At 42.0% G+C, this 18,771-nt stretch overlaps 1 protein-coding gene across 1 annotated transcript in view; it reads right to left on the reverse strand.

The window, feature by feature from the left end:
• The window catches only part of nrxn2b (neurexin 2b), a 346,947-nt gene that overhangs the window by 255,921 nt on the left and 72,255 nt on the right, over window positions 1-18,771 (reverse strand). The window contains exons 10-11 of the mRNA XM_034557186.1: window positions 9,899-10,072; window positions 3,673-3,792 (exon numbers count right to left, since the gene is read on the reverse strand). Of these exons, the coding sequence (XP_034413077.1) occupies window positions 3,673-3,792; window positions 9,899-10,072 (294 nt within the window). The remainder of the gene's footprint in view (window positions 1-3,672; window positions 3,793-9,898; window positions 10,073-18,771) is intronic.

Genomic DNA, 18,771 nt, shown 5'->3' on the forward strand with positions numbered 1-18,771 from the left:
ACTTTCAATAGACAACTTGACAACGTTTCCAGCCAGAGAGGGACAAATGACTGGGCTTAAACTGAGGAAGAGAGACTAAATCTGTCGTCTATTGAGTGAAACTGGGCTCCGCCTGTTTCATGTGTTACAGCATTTTCTTTTTGCAGGCATATTGTTTGAATAGAGCAGCGTATTCCAAACACACATGGACAACACAATTGCCGAATGGGCACAGCAGACGGCCGTTCACAAAACAGCAGTGTGGGCAACGTTGGGAGAATAATTATGGTAATGTCTTATTCCCTTCAAAAAAAAAGAAAAGCAGTGGCCATCGCTCAATTAAAGTTGTTCATTCTTCTTTGAAAGAAAAAAGAACAAAATATTGCCGTGCACGTGTGACAGGCACACGTGAGCCACTGCTGTGTGACTTGGAAGGTGTGTGTGTGTGTGTGTGTGTGTGTGTGTGTGTGTGTGTGCGTGTGTGGCTGCTGGTGGGATCACATGGCAAGGTGGCTCTTTGTGATTCATTTGACTTGCCCCATTCCGCTTCCCTCTTCTGATGTCATGCGTCCGTCTCCTTTTTGTGCAGCTCCAAAGAGATACAACCCACACACCTGTTTATCCCATGTCTCATTCTCGTCGTGCATGCAGAAGCAGAAGGGGAGGATGCAAGCTATTGGATTCAAGTAGCTACAGAGAGACATTCTACAAGGAATTTAAAAGCACCTGCAGCCACCTGCTCCAAAAGAAATAAGGGAAAGCATTTTACCTCTTGGAATTAAACCTAGAAACAAAATATCAAAACGCACACGGATCATAGGATGTATTATTGACAGAAACGTCTCCTTCCTGTACTGTGACTGGTTGACAGTATATAGCTCGAAACTGGCACTTCACATTCTTTGGATAATTTTTTTTAATGTTTGAAACTAAAATCCAGACCCGATCTTACACGTTGCATCTTTAAACCATTTCAAAACAAATCAAGGCAACGGCGCAGAGAAGAGGTGCGACGCTATTTTACACCGGAGTAAAGAGAGAGTGTAACGCTGACCCTCGAGCTGGAGTTTTACCACGGAAGGTTGCTGCAAAAACAAAACAAATACAAATGATGCAAGATCATTCAGACCATGAACATCTAATAAAAAATGCGATCCGACGAATCCTACCTTTGTTTCCAGAGCAGGTTCAAGAAGAAAATTCCTCGACGTTGGAGTGATGAGACAAACGTGGATTCGGTGATTGTGCGAGTCCATAAAAAGGCTCAAGGACACAAAGCCGCTTGTGTGGCGAAAAAGTACGGAAAGAGCAAAGAGAAGAAAGGGTAGACGCAGAAGAAAAGGAGCCCAAAGTTCGACTCGGGGAAGGCTTGTCAGGTCAAGAGATGAAATGTGTTTTCCAGGCTGAAGAAATGAAGACAGAAGTGCAGCTGCTGTGAGGGAGGGAAAGCAGCTATAACAACACATGCACACTGAGGGTCACAGACTGTTCTATAACACATTTGACCACATATTAATAGGACTGTGTGTGATCGTGTTGGACTGAAGTAAGGCAATGTTTCATTGAGAGAACACAGCGAGTGGAGGGGAGTACACTTTAAACAGCTGCTAGTGAACCCATATTACTAGTATTGCATATTCAGAACCAAAACCAATAGCTGAAGCTGAAGTCAGAAATGATACTCTGCGGAAGCCCTGAGACGCCATTGGGAAAAATAAATCTGCTGTTTTCTTCTTTTAGTCTCATCTAAAAAAAATTGCCAGTCGCTTTCCTAAATCATGTTTTTCCATCTGTGAAAATAGGCACATTAAAATGTTGGCAGGTGATTTTTTTCCAAGTGTTTGTTGTTGTGTACTAATAGACCATGTTATTAATAATAATAATAATAATACATTTATTTATATAGCACCTTTAAAAACAGGGTTTACAAGTGCTCTACATAGAAGCAAGGTAAAAACATAACATCAATACAAGTAAACATTTCAGAAAATACATGAGGCAAAGGAGACAATGCCATATAGGCAATGAACACAATAGAGGAATAGAAAATTACAAATACAAAATAAAATAGGAAAGGAATCATTATTGATTTGTTCTAAGCAAGTTTTTTAAGTGACATAACTTGCAAATGCACAATGTGTACATGTATATGTATGTATATGTATATATATATGTACACATGTACACCTATGCATCACTCAAAGTGCATGGAGAGAAAAAAAAGATTCTGACGAGATAATAAAATAAAGTGTGCCTGCCATTACTTTTTTTCCCACCCCTTTCAAAGACAACAAAAATAATGAATAGATAGGGAACTTGTGATCTGGCAAAAAAAAAAAAAGTCAGAAAAAATAGTAAATAATTTAGATGAGACTGAAAAAATGAATCATCATGTTTTTTTTCCCATTTGCCTCTCAGAGCCCCCGTGTGGTCTCATATGTGGGTGTGACCCAGTTTAGTGCACACAGATAGCCGTTCTGCGATTGTGTCTGCTGTTTATCAATGTCTTTGTTCAGGCTGCAGTCGAAGTCCTTCCCTCCACTCTACGCACTCTCACAAAACAGACACGCAGCCCCTAGCGCTCCCCACAGAACACATGTTGCCATGCGCCCCGGCGCCACCTACAGCTCCACCTACAGTTCCACCTGTCCTCTTTGAAGACGGTGCGGTAACACCGCGGAGCGCTCCCCACAGGCAGCAACTGGAATGCAGGAATCAGCACCTCTTCTCCTCTCCTCTCCTCTCCTCTTCACTTGCTCTCCTCCAGGGATCTCTCTGCTTATCTGGGCACGGCTGTCGTGCTGACGGAGCAGCTATTATTATTGCCTTCCCCTCGCTGCAGTCCTCCAAGAGCCAAAGGAGCACTGCTAATCATCCCCTTACTGTCACAACCAATCCCATTCTGTCGAGCTAACCTGGCAAGCAACACGCCGACAATCAAAGATAAACTCCATCACAAATGAAACACGGATAAAAAATAAAAAATGGAGGAGGGGGTTTGTGCGATACAGCTTAACTTAGCACACGCAACTTAATAAGCAAATGAAGACTTATGCAAACAGGTCTATTAGCCTGTCACCCTGGCTCTGCCCCTGTTTAAATCAATCCTGTGAGGAGCGCCGAATACTAATTGAACAGGAGCTCTACATTACCAAGCCGAGCTCGGCTACATGCGCAATTCTTAACAACTGAAAAACAGATCCATCTTCCAGAGCAGTGAAGATGACGTCTTTTCAATGCAGCCAGTGAACACACCTAATACTGTGGGCACCCAGTAAAAGCAGCATTAGCCTCAATAAATACAGACTGTCAACCTCAGGATAGAAACTTAAAACCAGATAAATAACAGCTAGAATGTATTTGGATCCCTCTCTCCTGGACTCTCGCTCCTCCTTGCTGCCAGCCACTCAGCAGGCGACCACATGACAAGAACACAATACTTGAATTGGTGCTTCTCCTCACAGCCTGTGTTTGCAGCGCCTCGAGAGCCGAGGAGCCCATCTCCCAGTGAACTCTTGAGTTGAGCAATCCGAGGTGTTACTATGAATACTGTGCTAGCGATAGAACATCAGAAGAGGAGGGAATGCCGAGTGTGGCGCCTTAACTCTACATCCCATCGCCAGCTACCCGCCTGCACCACTCACTCCAGCCACGCACATTCAAACCATCGGCAAAGAAAAAGGTTTCACTTACGATCGTTGCAGAATGAACCTCCATAGGACGTCATGGTGCAGTCGCAGGTGAAGCCCTCCCACTGCTGGAGACACACCCCCTGATGGTAGCAAGACTCCTCCGTACAGGTGGTACTGGGTCCTGGGGGCAGAACCAACACATAGTACAGTGTTTTTAATCCACAGAGATAAGGGACTCATGTGGAGGGCCACACGTGATGCACAGGGACTTACTAAGGAGACACTAGTCATAGCATTTTCGGCTCTGCTGGCGGTCCACTTCTCTTGTCAGCGAGATTATTTAGAAATATATATTTACATTCAAGCACCTTCTGGTTTTCTACTACCAGTACTGTGAATCCCAAAGAGAACCAACACCTCCAGCATAGATATCAAACAAGTCAAACTCGGGCTGAAGGGTACAATATGGGATTCCATTTATCAAAAGAGGGGAGATGCTAGCTTAATATCGTCTTGTACCATGTGGGTACCAATCTGGCTGCAGAAAGGCGAAGTAGATGGGGAACAGGTTTTTTCTTTTCTTTTTCTTTTTTTATGACTTCAATTGCAAAACCAATTCACTGGAGGCCTTATTAATTAATGCGTAATTGAACATGGCTGACCATCTATACTGCCATCTCCGCGTCACCTGATATTATGTTGACCACGTAGACCAGCCAATTAGAAGAGATACATGTTCAATAAAGCAACTTTCTTTTGAAATAATTTATAAGTGATGTATAAATATTAATATTCAGAACAATGCAAACACTCAGGCTCTACCATGTGGCTAAAAGGTGTACTGCAGACACACACCTTAAACAATAGACTACGGAGGACAGTCTGCAAATGTCATCAAATAAAAACCCTGCAACCCACCTGGGGGAGCCGAGCCAGTGTTTGGCAAAAAAAATAAAAATTCTAGATGCTATTCTGTATATAATGTCAATTAACTTACAATCTTTCAGTACCTACTGTAACTGCTGCACATGTTCATACTCTATTAATTATATTTTATAGTATTCATTACACACTGATGCTATAACTGCATATATCAACGGTACTCATATCTACCCTTTACTGACTAATATATTTCACATTTATATTACTTCTCGACATATGTACTTTACTGATTTTTATTTTATGCGTCAAGTTCTTGTGCAGCAATGTCACTTTACTGCTTCTTTAACTGCAATCTTTGTCTTGTGACTTTCTTGTGTGATATGAACATTTCAAAATAAGTGTCTAACTATAATCACCCCTTCTGTTCAAAGGGTTGAGGTTGTTAAAATATCTACTCCAGAGTTCTGTGCAAAAAATGTATTGCATTTTTATTTTTCATTTCTATTTTGTGAAGTTTAAACAAGGCTCCAGCAGCAGTCCAAGTTCAATCTTCCAAAGTTACAGCTCTTTTACAACTACACCTATTTTAAAACAGACCCAAACAAATTGTTCTTTAACTCTATGTTATTAAAAGCATTGTTTCCTAGCAGGTAAATCCTAAAATAAAACAACCTAATTATTGATACTTGTGTCACATTTGCATTGGAAATTAGTGGTGGTGGAGTCAGTTCCTGTTTAGCATCTCCATCATATTTGTTTAGGATAGATTTGTGTGTGTTTGCGTGTGTGTGTGTGTGAGCGTGTGTGCGTGTGCGTGTGCGTGTGCGTGTGTGTGCGCGCGTGTGTGTGGGCGCGCGCGTGTGTGTGTGCGCGTGTGTGTGCATGTGTGCATGTGTGCACGCGCGTGCGTGTGTGTGTGTGTGTGTGCATGTGTGCGTGTGTGTGTGTGTGTGTGTGTGTTTTGGTGGTTGCCATCTCCTGTTGTTCCTGGCTGAAGACATTTAAATTGTCAATTAGAAAACTCCACCGTTGTAATTTCTCTGTGGAATTCCAGCCACTTACTAAGCTAGGATATGAAAACTCATATCTCCACTTCTGATTACACATACTGCGACTGATCCAACAGGCATGAACAGCCTTGATATAGAAAACAATTTACCATGTTTTTTCGTTGTTTTGTAACCCTAACCCTATTATTAGAAGTTAATATGACTGATAGAAATGGAACCAGATAAGATCTCGGTTATCATTTTCTTTCCAAGAAAGGATGCAGATCAAGTCTTTGCCACCACACGTACGTATACTAAGGACTGTCGTGGTGGTGGTGGTGGTGGGGATTCTCATTAAAATCTCAATTAAACACAAACTCTTCCAAAGAACCATGGTTCAGTGCAAGACTAATTTGTTTCTCCATAGATAAACAGACATCTCACTGTGTCATTTACAAATGGCCCAATTAAAAGGGACCCCCACCACCCCCACCCCCAAACACAGAAGATAAAAAAAGAAATAAGTCATCTATCTATGACCGCTTTTACTTTCTGCTCCAAAATGTCCACTTAAATGCAATGGCATCTCCTTTCTATCAGCTTGTTCTGTTAGTAGTTCCTAACCACACTAATTGCCCCATTAATTACTAGCCCGTAAAAAGGTCCCTTGAGGAGCTAATTAAGCATATAGTCATAATTAATAACCCAGTCTTGTAATCGCTATCTCACTGTTCCTTCAACTATCGATCGGCCAAACACTATCTTTGCATGGCTGCCTGAGAAGCCGCTATTGGGTGCCTTGGGTTTGTTGGAGCATAAAACCGTTGCCTTTGCTCCAAATGTTCAGGGAAATCCGGCACATTATAGAGAGCCAATGAGACTAACATTACAGTTAAACCCAAAGCGAACACACATCTACCTGCATCGAAAACCAACAGCACATATACAGTAGTAGTGTCGAGTGGGCCAGAGTGCAGATCCAGTCGAGCTCTCGGTTCATAACTAAATGAACGTTCGAAGGAAGCGTACTTGTTTTTATTAAATTTAGTGTCTTTATATTTTTCAGGAATCATAAAAAGCAATACTTTATCACTACCAACTCGTCAAATACTGATGCTTTGTCAGCAGCCCTACATTTCATATGATGAGGCTTAAGGTACCACTATAGCATCATCAAGTGTATATAAGGAGTGGATTTATAAGTGACGCCAACCATTGGTTTGTGGAGGACGGTTCGGAAGCATCGAGTTCGCCATCTTGTTCTTTTTTGGAACCAGAGGTGACGAGAGGAGGGAGCTAAGAACAACCACACGCTAAATACTATATTTTTAGGCAACCTAAAATGTTAGAATAGAAAACTGAAAACACATTGGGAAAGTGTTAAAGTTCCAAGACGAAAACAGGTATAAGCATACATTACTCTATTTTTAATGTAAGCATCATTTACTAAATGAACATCATCCTGTATTGAAAAAGACAAAAGACTTGAAACTAAAGATTTCAACCATTAACTCATGTTTACTGAGGGAATAAATCAAGAGAGAAGTAGAGTCATTTTCTCATAGACTTCTATACAATCAGAGGAGTCGCCCCCTGATGGCCATTAGTAGGAATGCCACATTGGCTTCACCTTTTGTGAGAATGGGTTGTAAGAAGAGATTTGAACTCTGCTCCTGCGGCTTCTACTACTACAACTATTCATGCTCCTGCTACTAATGTCACTTTACAAATGTTTGGCCTTGTTTAAGTGCCTGCATTTCAACTCTCTCTGTCTCAGTCTCCTCGTCTTTCTTCCCCCGTCCGGTTCTTTGTTGTTGTGATCCGTTCAGTCACTGGAGAGCAACAAGAACAAGCTCAATGTTCTGCAATCTGTTTGGACTTTGGCCTTTGGAGACTGTACCAGCAGCCACCTCTGACCACTCTGCTCCCCGGTCCACAAGCTAACAATGACCCCCGAACCATGCAGGTCAGGACGTTGGCAGTGATCCATGTCCAGGGCAACACTGCTCTTTGGGAAAGTCATCTTCCCTACTTCTGTTATTGTTTTAGTGAACCAGGATGTTAGCGATGGGATCTGTGAAAGAACATCAATCAAAACTAATAAATATAGAAGTTGTACTCTAATTTGATTTGACAGTACTTGGCTTTTCCCCGGCATGGTGAGTAAATATAGTATTAAATATAGAGTAGAATTTGATTATCGTGGATTAGAGAAGTCAACAAGAGTGGTTTTGATGTATTCCTTTAATATCAACAAGGGAATACAGGTTGAGACATGCTATTATTTATCAAAAAGGTCCACCCTTCCAAAACTGGTCAATTACAGCTGCTCAGCTCTCTGGCACCTCCAATCATTAACTAATATTAGCATGCACATTGATTGCTAGGGGGGGGGGGGGGGAGTTAAATGTATAGCTAAACTCTTTTATGGAACCAGCTTCCACTTTCAGTCCGGGAGGCAGACACAGTCACCTCATTCAAGAATAGACTTAAGACTTTCCTGTTTGATAGTGTTTATAGTTAGGGCTGAATCAGGTTTGCCCTGGTCCAGCCCCTAGATATGCTGCTATAGGCTTGTGGGGGATGTTTTAGGATACACTGAGCACCTATCTCCTCTTCTCTCTCTACTTATGGATGAATTTACATCTCTCCATTGCACCTTACTAACTCTGCTTCCTCCCCGGAGTCTTTGTGACTTCATGTCTCATAGGGTCCATCGGACCTGGAGGTGTCTGATGCCTGGTGAGCCGGCCTCCCGCGTTGGCCCTGCTGATGCGCCCCGCCCCCCCTCCTTTCTACCTCCTTCTGTTTCATGGATTGGAGTTCCATTCATACATTGTCATATTCATGTAATGTGTTTATGTAACTTTGTAAATGCTGTTCATTCTGTACACATGACATCTATTGCATCTGTCCATCCGGGGAGAGGGATCCTCCTCTGTTGCTCTCCTGAAGGTTTCTTCCCTTTTTTCCCTGTGAAAGGTTATTTTTGGGGAGTTTTTCCTGATCTGATGTGAGGTCCTGGGACACGGATGTCGTATGTGTACAGATTGTAAAGGCCTCTGAGGCAAATTTGTAATTTGTGATATTGGGCTATACAAAATAAACTGAATTGAATTGAACTTAATGCATCTTCAAACAGTGTTTGGAGTGATGTTATTGTACTGTGGGCAGGTAATAAGACCGGCTGGCAGAAGTAGCAGGGTTAGGGATCGAGGGGAAAAAAAAGAAGCCGGATCAGTGCTGCATCGAGTCGGCCAGTGCGGCCCCCTGGGAAATCAAGTCTGTGCTCTCCGACACTCAGCAGGCCATTGAGACGCGGTGAGGGTTGGGGTTAAAGGGCGGGGGGTGTGGAAGAGGAAAGGCTAGAGCCAAAAGCCACTGTTATACTCTGGATTAACTACTCGACACAGAAGCCATGCAACCTGAGACATGGAGGTGAACTGTGCACAGCAGAGGTACAAAACGTAATAAATGCAAGATTGATGAGGTAGGAGCCAATGATGGTGGGGTGTCACTGAGATTAGCCACACCGACAATAACATTAGAGGAGAGAGATACCTCCCTCATGCACGTTTTATGGGGTAATAGAGAGGATATACAGAGGACAGGGGCTTAGATTGTAAAGACTGCCCAGAGCTAGGAGGATGTGGGTGGGGCTACTGGTGTAAATCTGCAAACAACCACCACAGGAGAAGGCACTGGATTATTGCACTGGTCTGTCTTTACTGAAAACTCTGTGCAAGTGTCTCGTGTGTAATCAGGCCATGTATTTATGGGTTGCAGTAAAAAACAGAAAAAAGGTATAGTGGCCATTTAAGGGAGAAGACCAAGGTAGTGTGTAAAAAATCTACTTTTGTACTGTGAGACCATTGTTGAACTTGAAAATAATGTGTTTACCTCTCGGAGTAACAATTAAAGCCGCCCTTAGGTAAACACGGTTAGCTCTGTCAGTACCTTTGCCATCTGTAAGTTGCTGACTATGCCGTCACCATGTTGAAAGCCGAGAGGCAAAAAGAAAGGGTTTTATCTCGGTCTCTAAAAGACACATTCATAAAATTGGAAAAAAAACAGATTCTGATCTCATTTCTAATTTGTTTTCCTCATAATTATCTGTCAACTTCTCAAACTGAGCTATCTTTAATGTGAAGTTGTCGAAAATGTGGGATCCTCTGTGGGAAAGTGTCACTAATAGCAAGAACCTTGGATTACACACCGTATAATCACACAGACACTTGCAGTCAATGTCATTTGATTTCCCCTGTTGATCCACAGGAGAAATACTTGCTATGAATCCTTACTTTTGAACATATACTGTATGTCAATAGTAGTTCTGGGGGAAAAAAGCTAATCATAAGTGAGTTATAAAGCACTGTTGTGTCTGACTGTGATGGACGTCTGCTTCCCCCGACTCACCATCGCAGCCTCGTTCCACCTGACCCACCCTGTGGAGAGCATCTGCGATCAGGTCAGGGAGTCTCCCGTTCAGGTCCACGGAGGCCAGGCAGCCCTGGTACCCGTCCCGGGATGCTATCAGCTTGGGCAGATTGCTGTACATGTTCTTCGTCACGCCACCGATGTACAGCTCCCCTACAAAAACACACACAAAGAAACCACCTGTGAGGACTTTTAGATTTTTTCTAAGTTTCACATTCATTCTGAAAATATAGAGAATTAAACATATTCAGAAAATAACCAACTTTCATTTATGACCTCTTTCAACAGACAATAACATTTAATTTGCAGAGTGCAGTCTCCTTTCACTTCTTCCACCTCCAATCAATGCTCAGTATAATTAATCCTTTAGTGGTTGCAGCGGCACATGCAAGCAGGTGACACACTGTACATCACAAGGTCGGTCAGACAATACATATCTCTACCACTGCTGCACGGTGACAAATGTAAAACTATCTGCAATATCACCTAGCTTTATGGACTGAATACAAACGATGACATGGAATGTCATGTCTAAAAAAAGCAATACATTTAAATGTGGTGGAGGGCCGTCAGCCAAGATCATTGGCACCAGTAAACTTTAAAAAAGGGTAGTTGAGTAAAACAGCAAAGAAAGTTTGGTATTTGTTAAAAAGTTAATGTAAACATGAATGAATGAATGAATACAACTTGATTAAGCTGTATCTTTCTACCCAACAGTCCCCCCCCCCCCTCTTAGAGGACACAACAAGGCAAACTTGATTGCACTTTCCTCGATCGGGCTGCTGATCACAGTAGGAGAACGTGAAGTTAGGAACCTTCACAGGTCTGAGTCTCTCGTACAAGCAGGTTCTGATAACATGTTATCCATTTACAGACGACAGCAAGTGAGCGAAAACAATCCGGTGATCCATTTTGGGTTAACTGGTAAAAACTGGTAATAACAACAACAACAAAAAAGGATTTGCCAGGTTTTAAACAAAGAAATAGGTACAAAAAAATAAGTTTGGCTCGCAAGTTATGTTAATTAAAACTGTTATCACAGATGACAAATTAAGAAACGTGATTATCCAAAAGTTGTTTGTTTTTTGCTTGTTCTTAAGCAAAAAATCACAGACTCAGAAAATGGATCATAACAAAAAGGAATCACCCTTTCCTCTCAGGGTTTCCGTAGTGTATGCTGTATGATGTGATGATCTCCCTTTTGATTATGTATCACTTTCACGTATAAACAACACTGTAATATCAATTAACATGAACATAACACACTTCAATTTGCAGAGAGAGGAGAAGCGAGCTGATCCACGAGGGTCTGAGATCTTAGTGACAAACACATCTCTTCATCTCTTGTAACACTGTGATTCACCTGCTCAACATAGAAGCTCAGTGTTGCTGCTGTTCTACACCAAATGAGCAGTTCTTTGACTCATCAGTGTCTGTATGGCGTTCCTTTGAATCACAGCATGGCTTTTGAGACTGTATTTGTCGTCGATCCACTGTGAAGGTCTGTGTGTGTGTGTGTGTGTGTGTGTGTGTGCAGGTAGATGACAGTACACATTACACCAAGACAAGGAGAAGTGCCAGTTTAAAGCCGAGCAGTGTGAACGCTGGGAGACGTGCTCCTGAGAGACGTCCCCTGACAAAATGCCTGTCATTGCAGAGACGCTCAGGAAGTGTTTTGAAGATCATGTGATTTGAAGACAGTTGACACGAATAGATTGTTCGGCAGCCCGGGCTCCTCGGAAACAATATTTGATGCTCCTGTCCGTGCACTCTTCTGGGAGAAGATCAGAATAATACGCGGCGGCACTTTCAGCACGTAGGAAGCCGGATGATGAAGCTGCGTTCTGGGATAGCTCGGCGCTCAAGCACAATTAATGTCTCTTTACATTACAACTTAAAGAGAAAAATCCATCCGCTCTCAAGCAAAATGGTGCCTCCTCTCAGCCCTCTCTGTTCAGCAGAGTTTGCGAGCGAAATGCAAAGTGAAATTATGAAAGACACAAAAAGGGGCCTTTGATGTAGGTGCATGTGAATAAACACGCACCTACATCCGCTCCGGGCTTCTCTCATCATCAGAACTCCTACTTTATCTTAACGTAGGCATAACAGGAACATCCAGTCAAAGCTTTTTCACACAGTGGGGAGATCCCCCTCCAAAGATCAGAAAGACTACAAAAGTCACATTTCCGCAGCAGAAAACCAGAACCTTCAGATTTAGCACTCTGAGAAGCAACGAGGCACAAGTTCCATTATATGTGGACTTTGTGTAATGGAATGAGTCAATGATGTTTGCCAACTTCTCCCTGGAATTAATGAGCACTTGACACTTCATATTTCTCAGCTGGGGCTCCCGGGCATTGCAATCAATACAAGGAATTCATTAGCTGTCCGGCTGAGTGATGTCCTGAAATCGCGGCTGTAAAGAACCATTTAGCAAATATGAAATTATCGGTAAACCGCGCATTTGCTCCAGAAGTGAACAGCTTGCTTGAGATCCCACTGGCTGACTGTGTAACTGGGGTAGACGGGAGAGGAGTGAGGGGCTGTGCCAGATGTACTGTAAAGGAAATGAGTCATGCAACTGTTGTTTTCCCTTCAGTGGAGTGAAGACGACAACAGATGAATAAATATGCAGCACGCATACACACACCCACCCACTCGCTCAGAGAACTGGGCTCTCTTTGTGTTCACTTTGGCGTTGACGACTTTCATTTGAGTTACAGATTACTTTGGGTAAAGTTTGGACTTCCTTGTTCATTTGTGCCATAAACAGTGTGTTCCGCAGCCTCGATTACAGCCAAGCCACCTGGTTTGTAAATGTTTACGGCTCTGGACATCTAAAAGCTGCTAGCTGCTTTCCTGTTCCCGGCCAGCTCTGTGCGTTGTACACAAACCAACTACATAACAGTGTGAAAAATATGCCGAAAAAAAAAGCGCCCAAATTTCAATCAACGTTTTAAACGTAACATTAAAATGTTCCCACGGTCGAACAAGTCTGCCAATGGTTGCATTTATCAGAGTATGCACAGAGGAATATTCTTTTTCATTAGCCATGTAAACAGCTCAGTAGAGATATTGTCTTTTTCGGAGTAAGGGCAATTTAAACCACTTCCTGGTTTTCTGGCTCAGTCTTTGAAACTGTTGTGGAATAGGCAAGTTAGAACAGTGAGGAACCCAGAGCCAGACCAGGACTGCTGCAGATGCTCAGAGCGACCGACAAGATGAGACCAATTACAGCCTCCCAGGCTTCACTAGAACACACCACCTCCACGTCTCTATGGTTACCATAATGACTTCTCAGGGGCTGATGGGAGATGTTGGGATGCTCTGATATGGCACCCTGAGGAGCCTGTGACAGCACAGTCTGCACGTGTGGGATTTCAGAGGGTTTTCAAGTGATGTCCATTCACACTGTATTCTTTGATTTCTAGCAAACAAGAGCACTGCCTGACAATGATTAATTGATACCTTACAAGTTTACTTTCTTAGAGGTGCAAAGGGCAACTTCCTTGCATGTTATATGCATTACTTGGTAAGAAAAACTCACTGCTGCCAGACAAGTTAACTCTTTTCTTTTTATTTGAGTTATCTGCAAAGGGAATACATTTCATGGGTGTGAGACCCATGACACCCAATTTGTGTTTAAAATGCTTCAGTTTTGTTTTTCTCTATCATGGAAATGTTGACTCCGTTCTTGTTTGAATCCCTTTAAGCTCGTCTTTCTATTCTACTTTGTGGACTCCGAACAAGTCCTGTATTTCATCCTTGCCTGTAATTGGCCGGCAGGCAAAGTGACCATGTTTCAGTATTCCTCCATGTCGAGCAATACTGTGATATTATCTATATCCATCATTGGGAGAAGGTTGATCATGAGAATGGGCCATGAAAGCACCTCGCCTGGTCTCATCTCTAAACAACGATCAGCTCCCTCTTGCCAATCCCCCGGCGAACACAACGCCGACCATTAACTTTCATTATATGCTCTATTAACAACTCCAGCCTCCATCTTGAGGCCTCCCTCTCTCCACTCTCTGTTGCTTTTGTTGCCTCGTCCTCATGCCGCCTCTAATTGACGAAGATTGAATGATTGAACGTGTACGCACGCACGCACTCACACACACACACACACACACACACACACACACACACACACACACACACACACACTGTTGGCTGTGCGCTGTGCTGAATGACTGTTAGGTGGTGGCGGTGTGTGTTTTTAGTCAGGGGCTGGGACGATGGCAGCCACCAGGAAGATGCAGGAATGGTGTGATTGCTAATTACAGAGGCACTTTCACAGCAAGGCGATCGGCTTCGGGAATGAATGTTGACGCTGCTTGCGAGTTAATTGCTGATGCTAAACTATAACTTGTATAATTATTCATTTATTATAATTACTTTTGGTTGTATGTATGTGAACGCAAATGGTATGGCGAGAGATGTTTTGAATCCTTCACTGGGGATGAAGATCGAAGGCAACAAAAGCTATGATTATCTGATACTGTAGTGGCACATGTTCTGGAACAGGTGCGCGCTGGTTCTCTCTGTGTTCTATTGTAACCACAGGTGGTGGACTGCATTGTCAAAGGCTCTTAGCTCAGTGATGGAGACACATCTGGAAACAGGGTGATGGAACCAAAGAGCGAAAATGTAACATTTAATGCTGACCCTGAGGTCAAATTAACCCGTATCACAAAGCAATGACTGATTATTATTCAAATATCTTTGCTTTCTCATGATGAGGGTTTAGGTGGGAGTACATTGACCCTTCTCGCACAGCTATGTTGTATGTCAACGAGAGAGGAATTAGGTGAAATCTAACTCGTTATTGATCAGAAACCAGCTCATTATTGATCCAATACTTTGATAGCAAGTATTACTACAACAATAATGAGACAACTGTGTGCTGAGCGTTTACAGTTTTATTCACTAGAGGGTATTAGTGGGTGTATCAGTGGAAAATCATTTCTGATTCACTAGTCCATGTCATTATTATATACGCACATGGAACACATAGCTCCAGTCAACCCCTATTAATCAGTTAATAATCCCTATTAATCAGTGTGCAAAGTCACTTTTTTATCTAAGAAATGGTTTTTAAAAACACAAACTGGATACCTCCACCTCATCTATACATGTTCATCTAAGAGGACATCTTATCATGCATTTCCTCTTCACTGCAGAAGGCCGGAATACTTTTTTAGAAAAAAGTCTTTATAAGTGAAATAGGAGGAAAAAAAGATTTGCAAGGATATTTTTTTAAGTTACTTTTTTTTCATCTGTGAAAACATAGATATTACATATTTTGTTGTATGCCATTTTTGCCACATGATGCTGGAGTACACCACTACTTCATGTACATAATAGGACTAAAAACATTGAAGTTTTATTCCAGATGAGTTTTAATTAACATAACTTGCTAACACACAATATTTAAAGTATTTGCAGGATATTACAGTTATGTCTGGTTACAGCATCAGAATGTAACTGGTGGATATTGTAGTTCAGTGAAAATAACATTAAGACCATTGCCATGAATCACATTTCCGGCTTTGTAAATATAGTAATCAAGAAACACATTTTTATTGGATGTGTCCTTCCCATGTGTAAGCACCTGCCCAGTTATTAAACCACCCCTGATGGCATGATTTACATATCTAATGTCTCCTCGCTGCTCTATAATCATTTACAGCATAGTGTTACCTGTTGTAATAAAACTATACACACTGCGACACAAATGTATATCTACATTAGTGGAAAGGAAGATTCCTGAATTCATCACTTCGAAATACAAACCGGGCAACAAAGTGGGCAACAGTCGTATCATTGACCCCAACGCCATCAGGCCTCGAGAGGGCTCTGAATATGTGCTTGCTGGTGACACTTTCTGAGAGATTGTGTGGCGACACAGACAGGCATCATTACACACTTTCATGCTTCCATTCTCCCTCGATGAAATGTCACTCCGTATCGAGTGTCCTTTCGCTTTGTCTTGGCGGCGCGCTCCTCCTTCCTTTGCTGTGCCACTATCTTTTAGTCTCCAGCGTCCTCATGTGTGGGTCCGTCTCTCTGCCCTTTCCTTCTTCACCCTCGCTCTCGGCGCTCACAACATCCTCACCTTGTCTTTGCCCCATCCCTCTCTCTACCCTGGTCTGGTTTTAAAGCTGGCGGAGGTTGAATGTGCGCCGACTGCACTCTTGACTTGGTGAACCCTTCAGGTGAAACTTCTCTGAGAGTCGGTCCGCCCAAGCTGAATCAGTGGCCGACAGTGGGCTCACATCTATGAAGACAATATATCTAAATTGGTTTGATCTAATCTAAATTATTGTCTGACTCAGCTGTGAGTCAGACAGTGTACCCATACACTGCGGTAAAACCCACTGCTTTGACAGTGTTCTCGCAGTTATTGTAATAAGCACTGTCCAACTCAAATCCGTCTGTGATGCTTTAAAAAGAACTTTCACGAGATCTATTTTAGTTGGATTTTCCCTTTGAAAGTGCCCAAAAATAGACATGTCTGTCTTTAGTTTTCTAAAGTATTTAGCCTTTACTTCTCAATCTTTTAAAAGGATGAAGAAGGGGATCTGTGAATGTGGAAAATAAACAAATGCACCCCGTGATAATATCGCATTATTACTGGTCTGGCCTCTGAGTGCGGCCAATGAGGCCCAAAGGATTTAGGACTGATGAGGGACAACAACAGTCCCACTCCACGAGCAAAGACTGAATGCATTTACTTTCATTATTCTTTTGTGTAATTTTTAAATGAAATAACAATAAGTAGAAGGAGAGCGGGGGTTCTTGGAGCCTTCTGGTGTTCAATCCAAGTCAATTTCCAACATGTGTGACTTCAACGTTGTTTGATTTCACTATTTGTTGTATCTATTAACATTTGTTTCCCCACACAAACCACCTTGTCTACATTTACAGAACAGTTTGTAGCGTCTGTCTGAACTAATACTAATTTTATTCCCTGTCTGTTCACCTAACAGACACAAATAGGCCATCCACATCTTGCATAGTAGTTATTAAAAAACTGATTTCTTTTTTTTATGCCCATCTGGAGAGAGATTCATCATTAGAGTGGGTAAAACAGGATGTGGATGGTTTAATTGACATCTTCTTTCCTGGCCTTTTGTTTGCACAGAGGAGAATTACTTGACATCTATATGTGCACGAGATTTGTTTGTTTGCCTTTCCTCATAAATAGATTCTGACGGGTTGTACTGTTTTATATCAAATTCTTATTTTGAGTTTAACAAACAGCTGGCAAATCCAACAGCTAGTCAAACATACAATATCAATAATATCAACAATATTTAAATAAAACAAACTGAACACATAGAGCATTTGATAATAATATACACTGTAATACAACTCAAAGTCATTTGTGTTATTGAGTCGTTTTATGATCAGCTGATTGTTTGACAGTTTTACTTGATAATTGATTTACGCTCACAATTCATTTATCATTACAATTGAGGTTGTTGGTTCATTTATGGGCAATACACCATTCAATTCAAGGGCTTTTAAATTGAGCACTAATTCACATTATGCATCACTTTATGTCAGTTGTATATATGTTCCTTTAGTTGAAACTGCATTTTGTGGAGTTATTTGACAAGTTGAGTCTGCAAAGAAGTGGTAGCAGAGCGCATTGAGTATGAACTGTCCACACATGCCACCGTGTGCAGACCCCGACACACACATACACTCTGTTATAGAAACACTGTCTCCCTCTCAGCTCCACCTCTGGCGACACAGCTGTCTTTCTGATGAAAGGGAGAGATGAAGCGGCAGCAGGGAGAGGAAAGATGGCCAAAGCGCTGAGTAATGCCAAAGTGCATTGTAATGTAAGACAGGTCAGTGGGAGGAAAAGAAGAAACTAAAACACTGCTCTATTGCAGTACTCAAGCAACCTAGCCCATCATTTATTGAGAGAGCAATGACACTGAGCAGAAACATGAGGGGGGGGGGGGGGGAAGGAGATGGGAGGGAAATGAATAAAAAGAAAAACAAAGAGTCTGGAAGGCAAGGTGAGGCTATAAAGGGCTTTGTGAAGGACCAATATGTGTAGGCTGATTGATATCTACACCTTACACAGCCTTTGCTGTAGGCATATTGACTGATAAACAACGTTCAGATGACTACACAACAAGTGACTATAATTAAGAATACATTAACAAAATCAGCTGGCAAGTTTGAAAAGCATTTTTCAACAGTTTAACATGGCCAGACCATCTCATGTTTGACTAAAACTCGTGTCAGGAAACTCAACCAATCAATTGTTTTAAATTGTGACATTTCATCAAAATCACTTCATTCCACATGGCTCATTTAAAATGGGTCCAAAAAAGAACTGAATGCACAAACCAGATCCTGTAAAAAGCATTAAGTCCAGCCATGAATGTAGCATATTTTTCAAATATTAGTCGTTTTCCAACTTTCATTTTCTTTCTTTCTTTTGGGCATTAAAGCTGTTCTTCATAGTTGAGTTCTCTCTACTTCTGGCCATGAGTGTGTTTCTTTAGAGGTGCAAGAAAACAAGGCCACAGTGGGGAAAATGTGACCAAGTGTGGGTCACATTGTAACTCCTTGGGACTCAGAGGGTTAAAACATGTGAACTGATGGGGATCAATTGAAACAACTGGATAGAATATGTATATGTTCTGCTAATGATGATGAAACAATGATTGATTCAACTTTAACAAAAGGTGTTGTAGACTGAAAACAGTGATTGTGTCTGCACCACCAACTGTGCTGCTCATGTAGATTATGAGAAATGTATAGTGCCATGCGTTTGAACTGTTCATCTCTCCCAGACTTGCTCCTCTGTCTTCCCCCTTCGATGC

This window comes from Cyclopterus lumpus, chromosome 18, assembly GCF_009769545.1.
Source record: "Cyclopterus lumpus isolate fCycLum1 chromosome 18, fCycLum1.pri, whole genome shotgun sequence".
Classification (NCBI taxonomy): domain Eukaryota; kingdom Metazoa; phylum Chordata; class Actinopteri; order Perciformes; family Cyclopteridae; genus Cyclopterus; species Cyclopterus lumpus.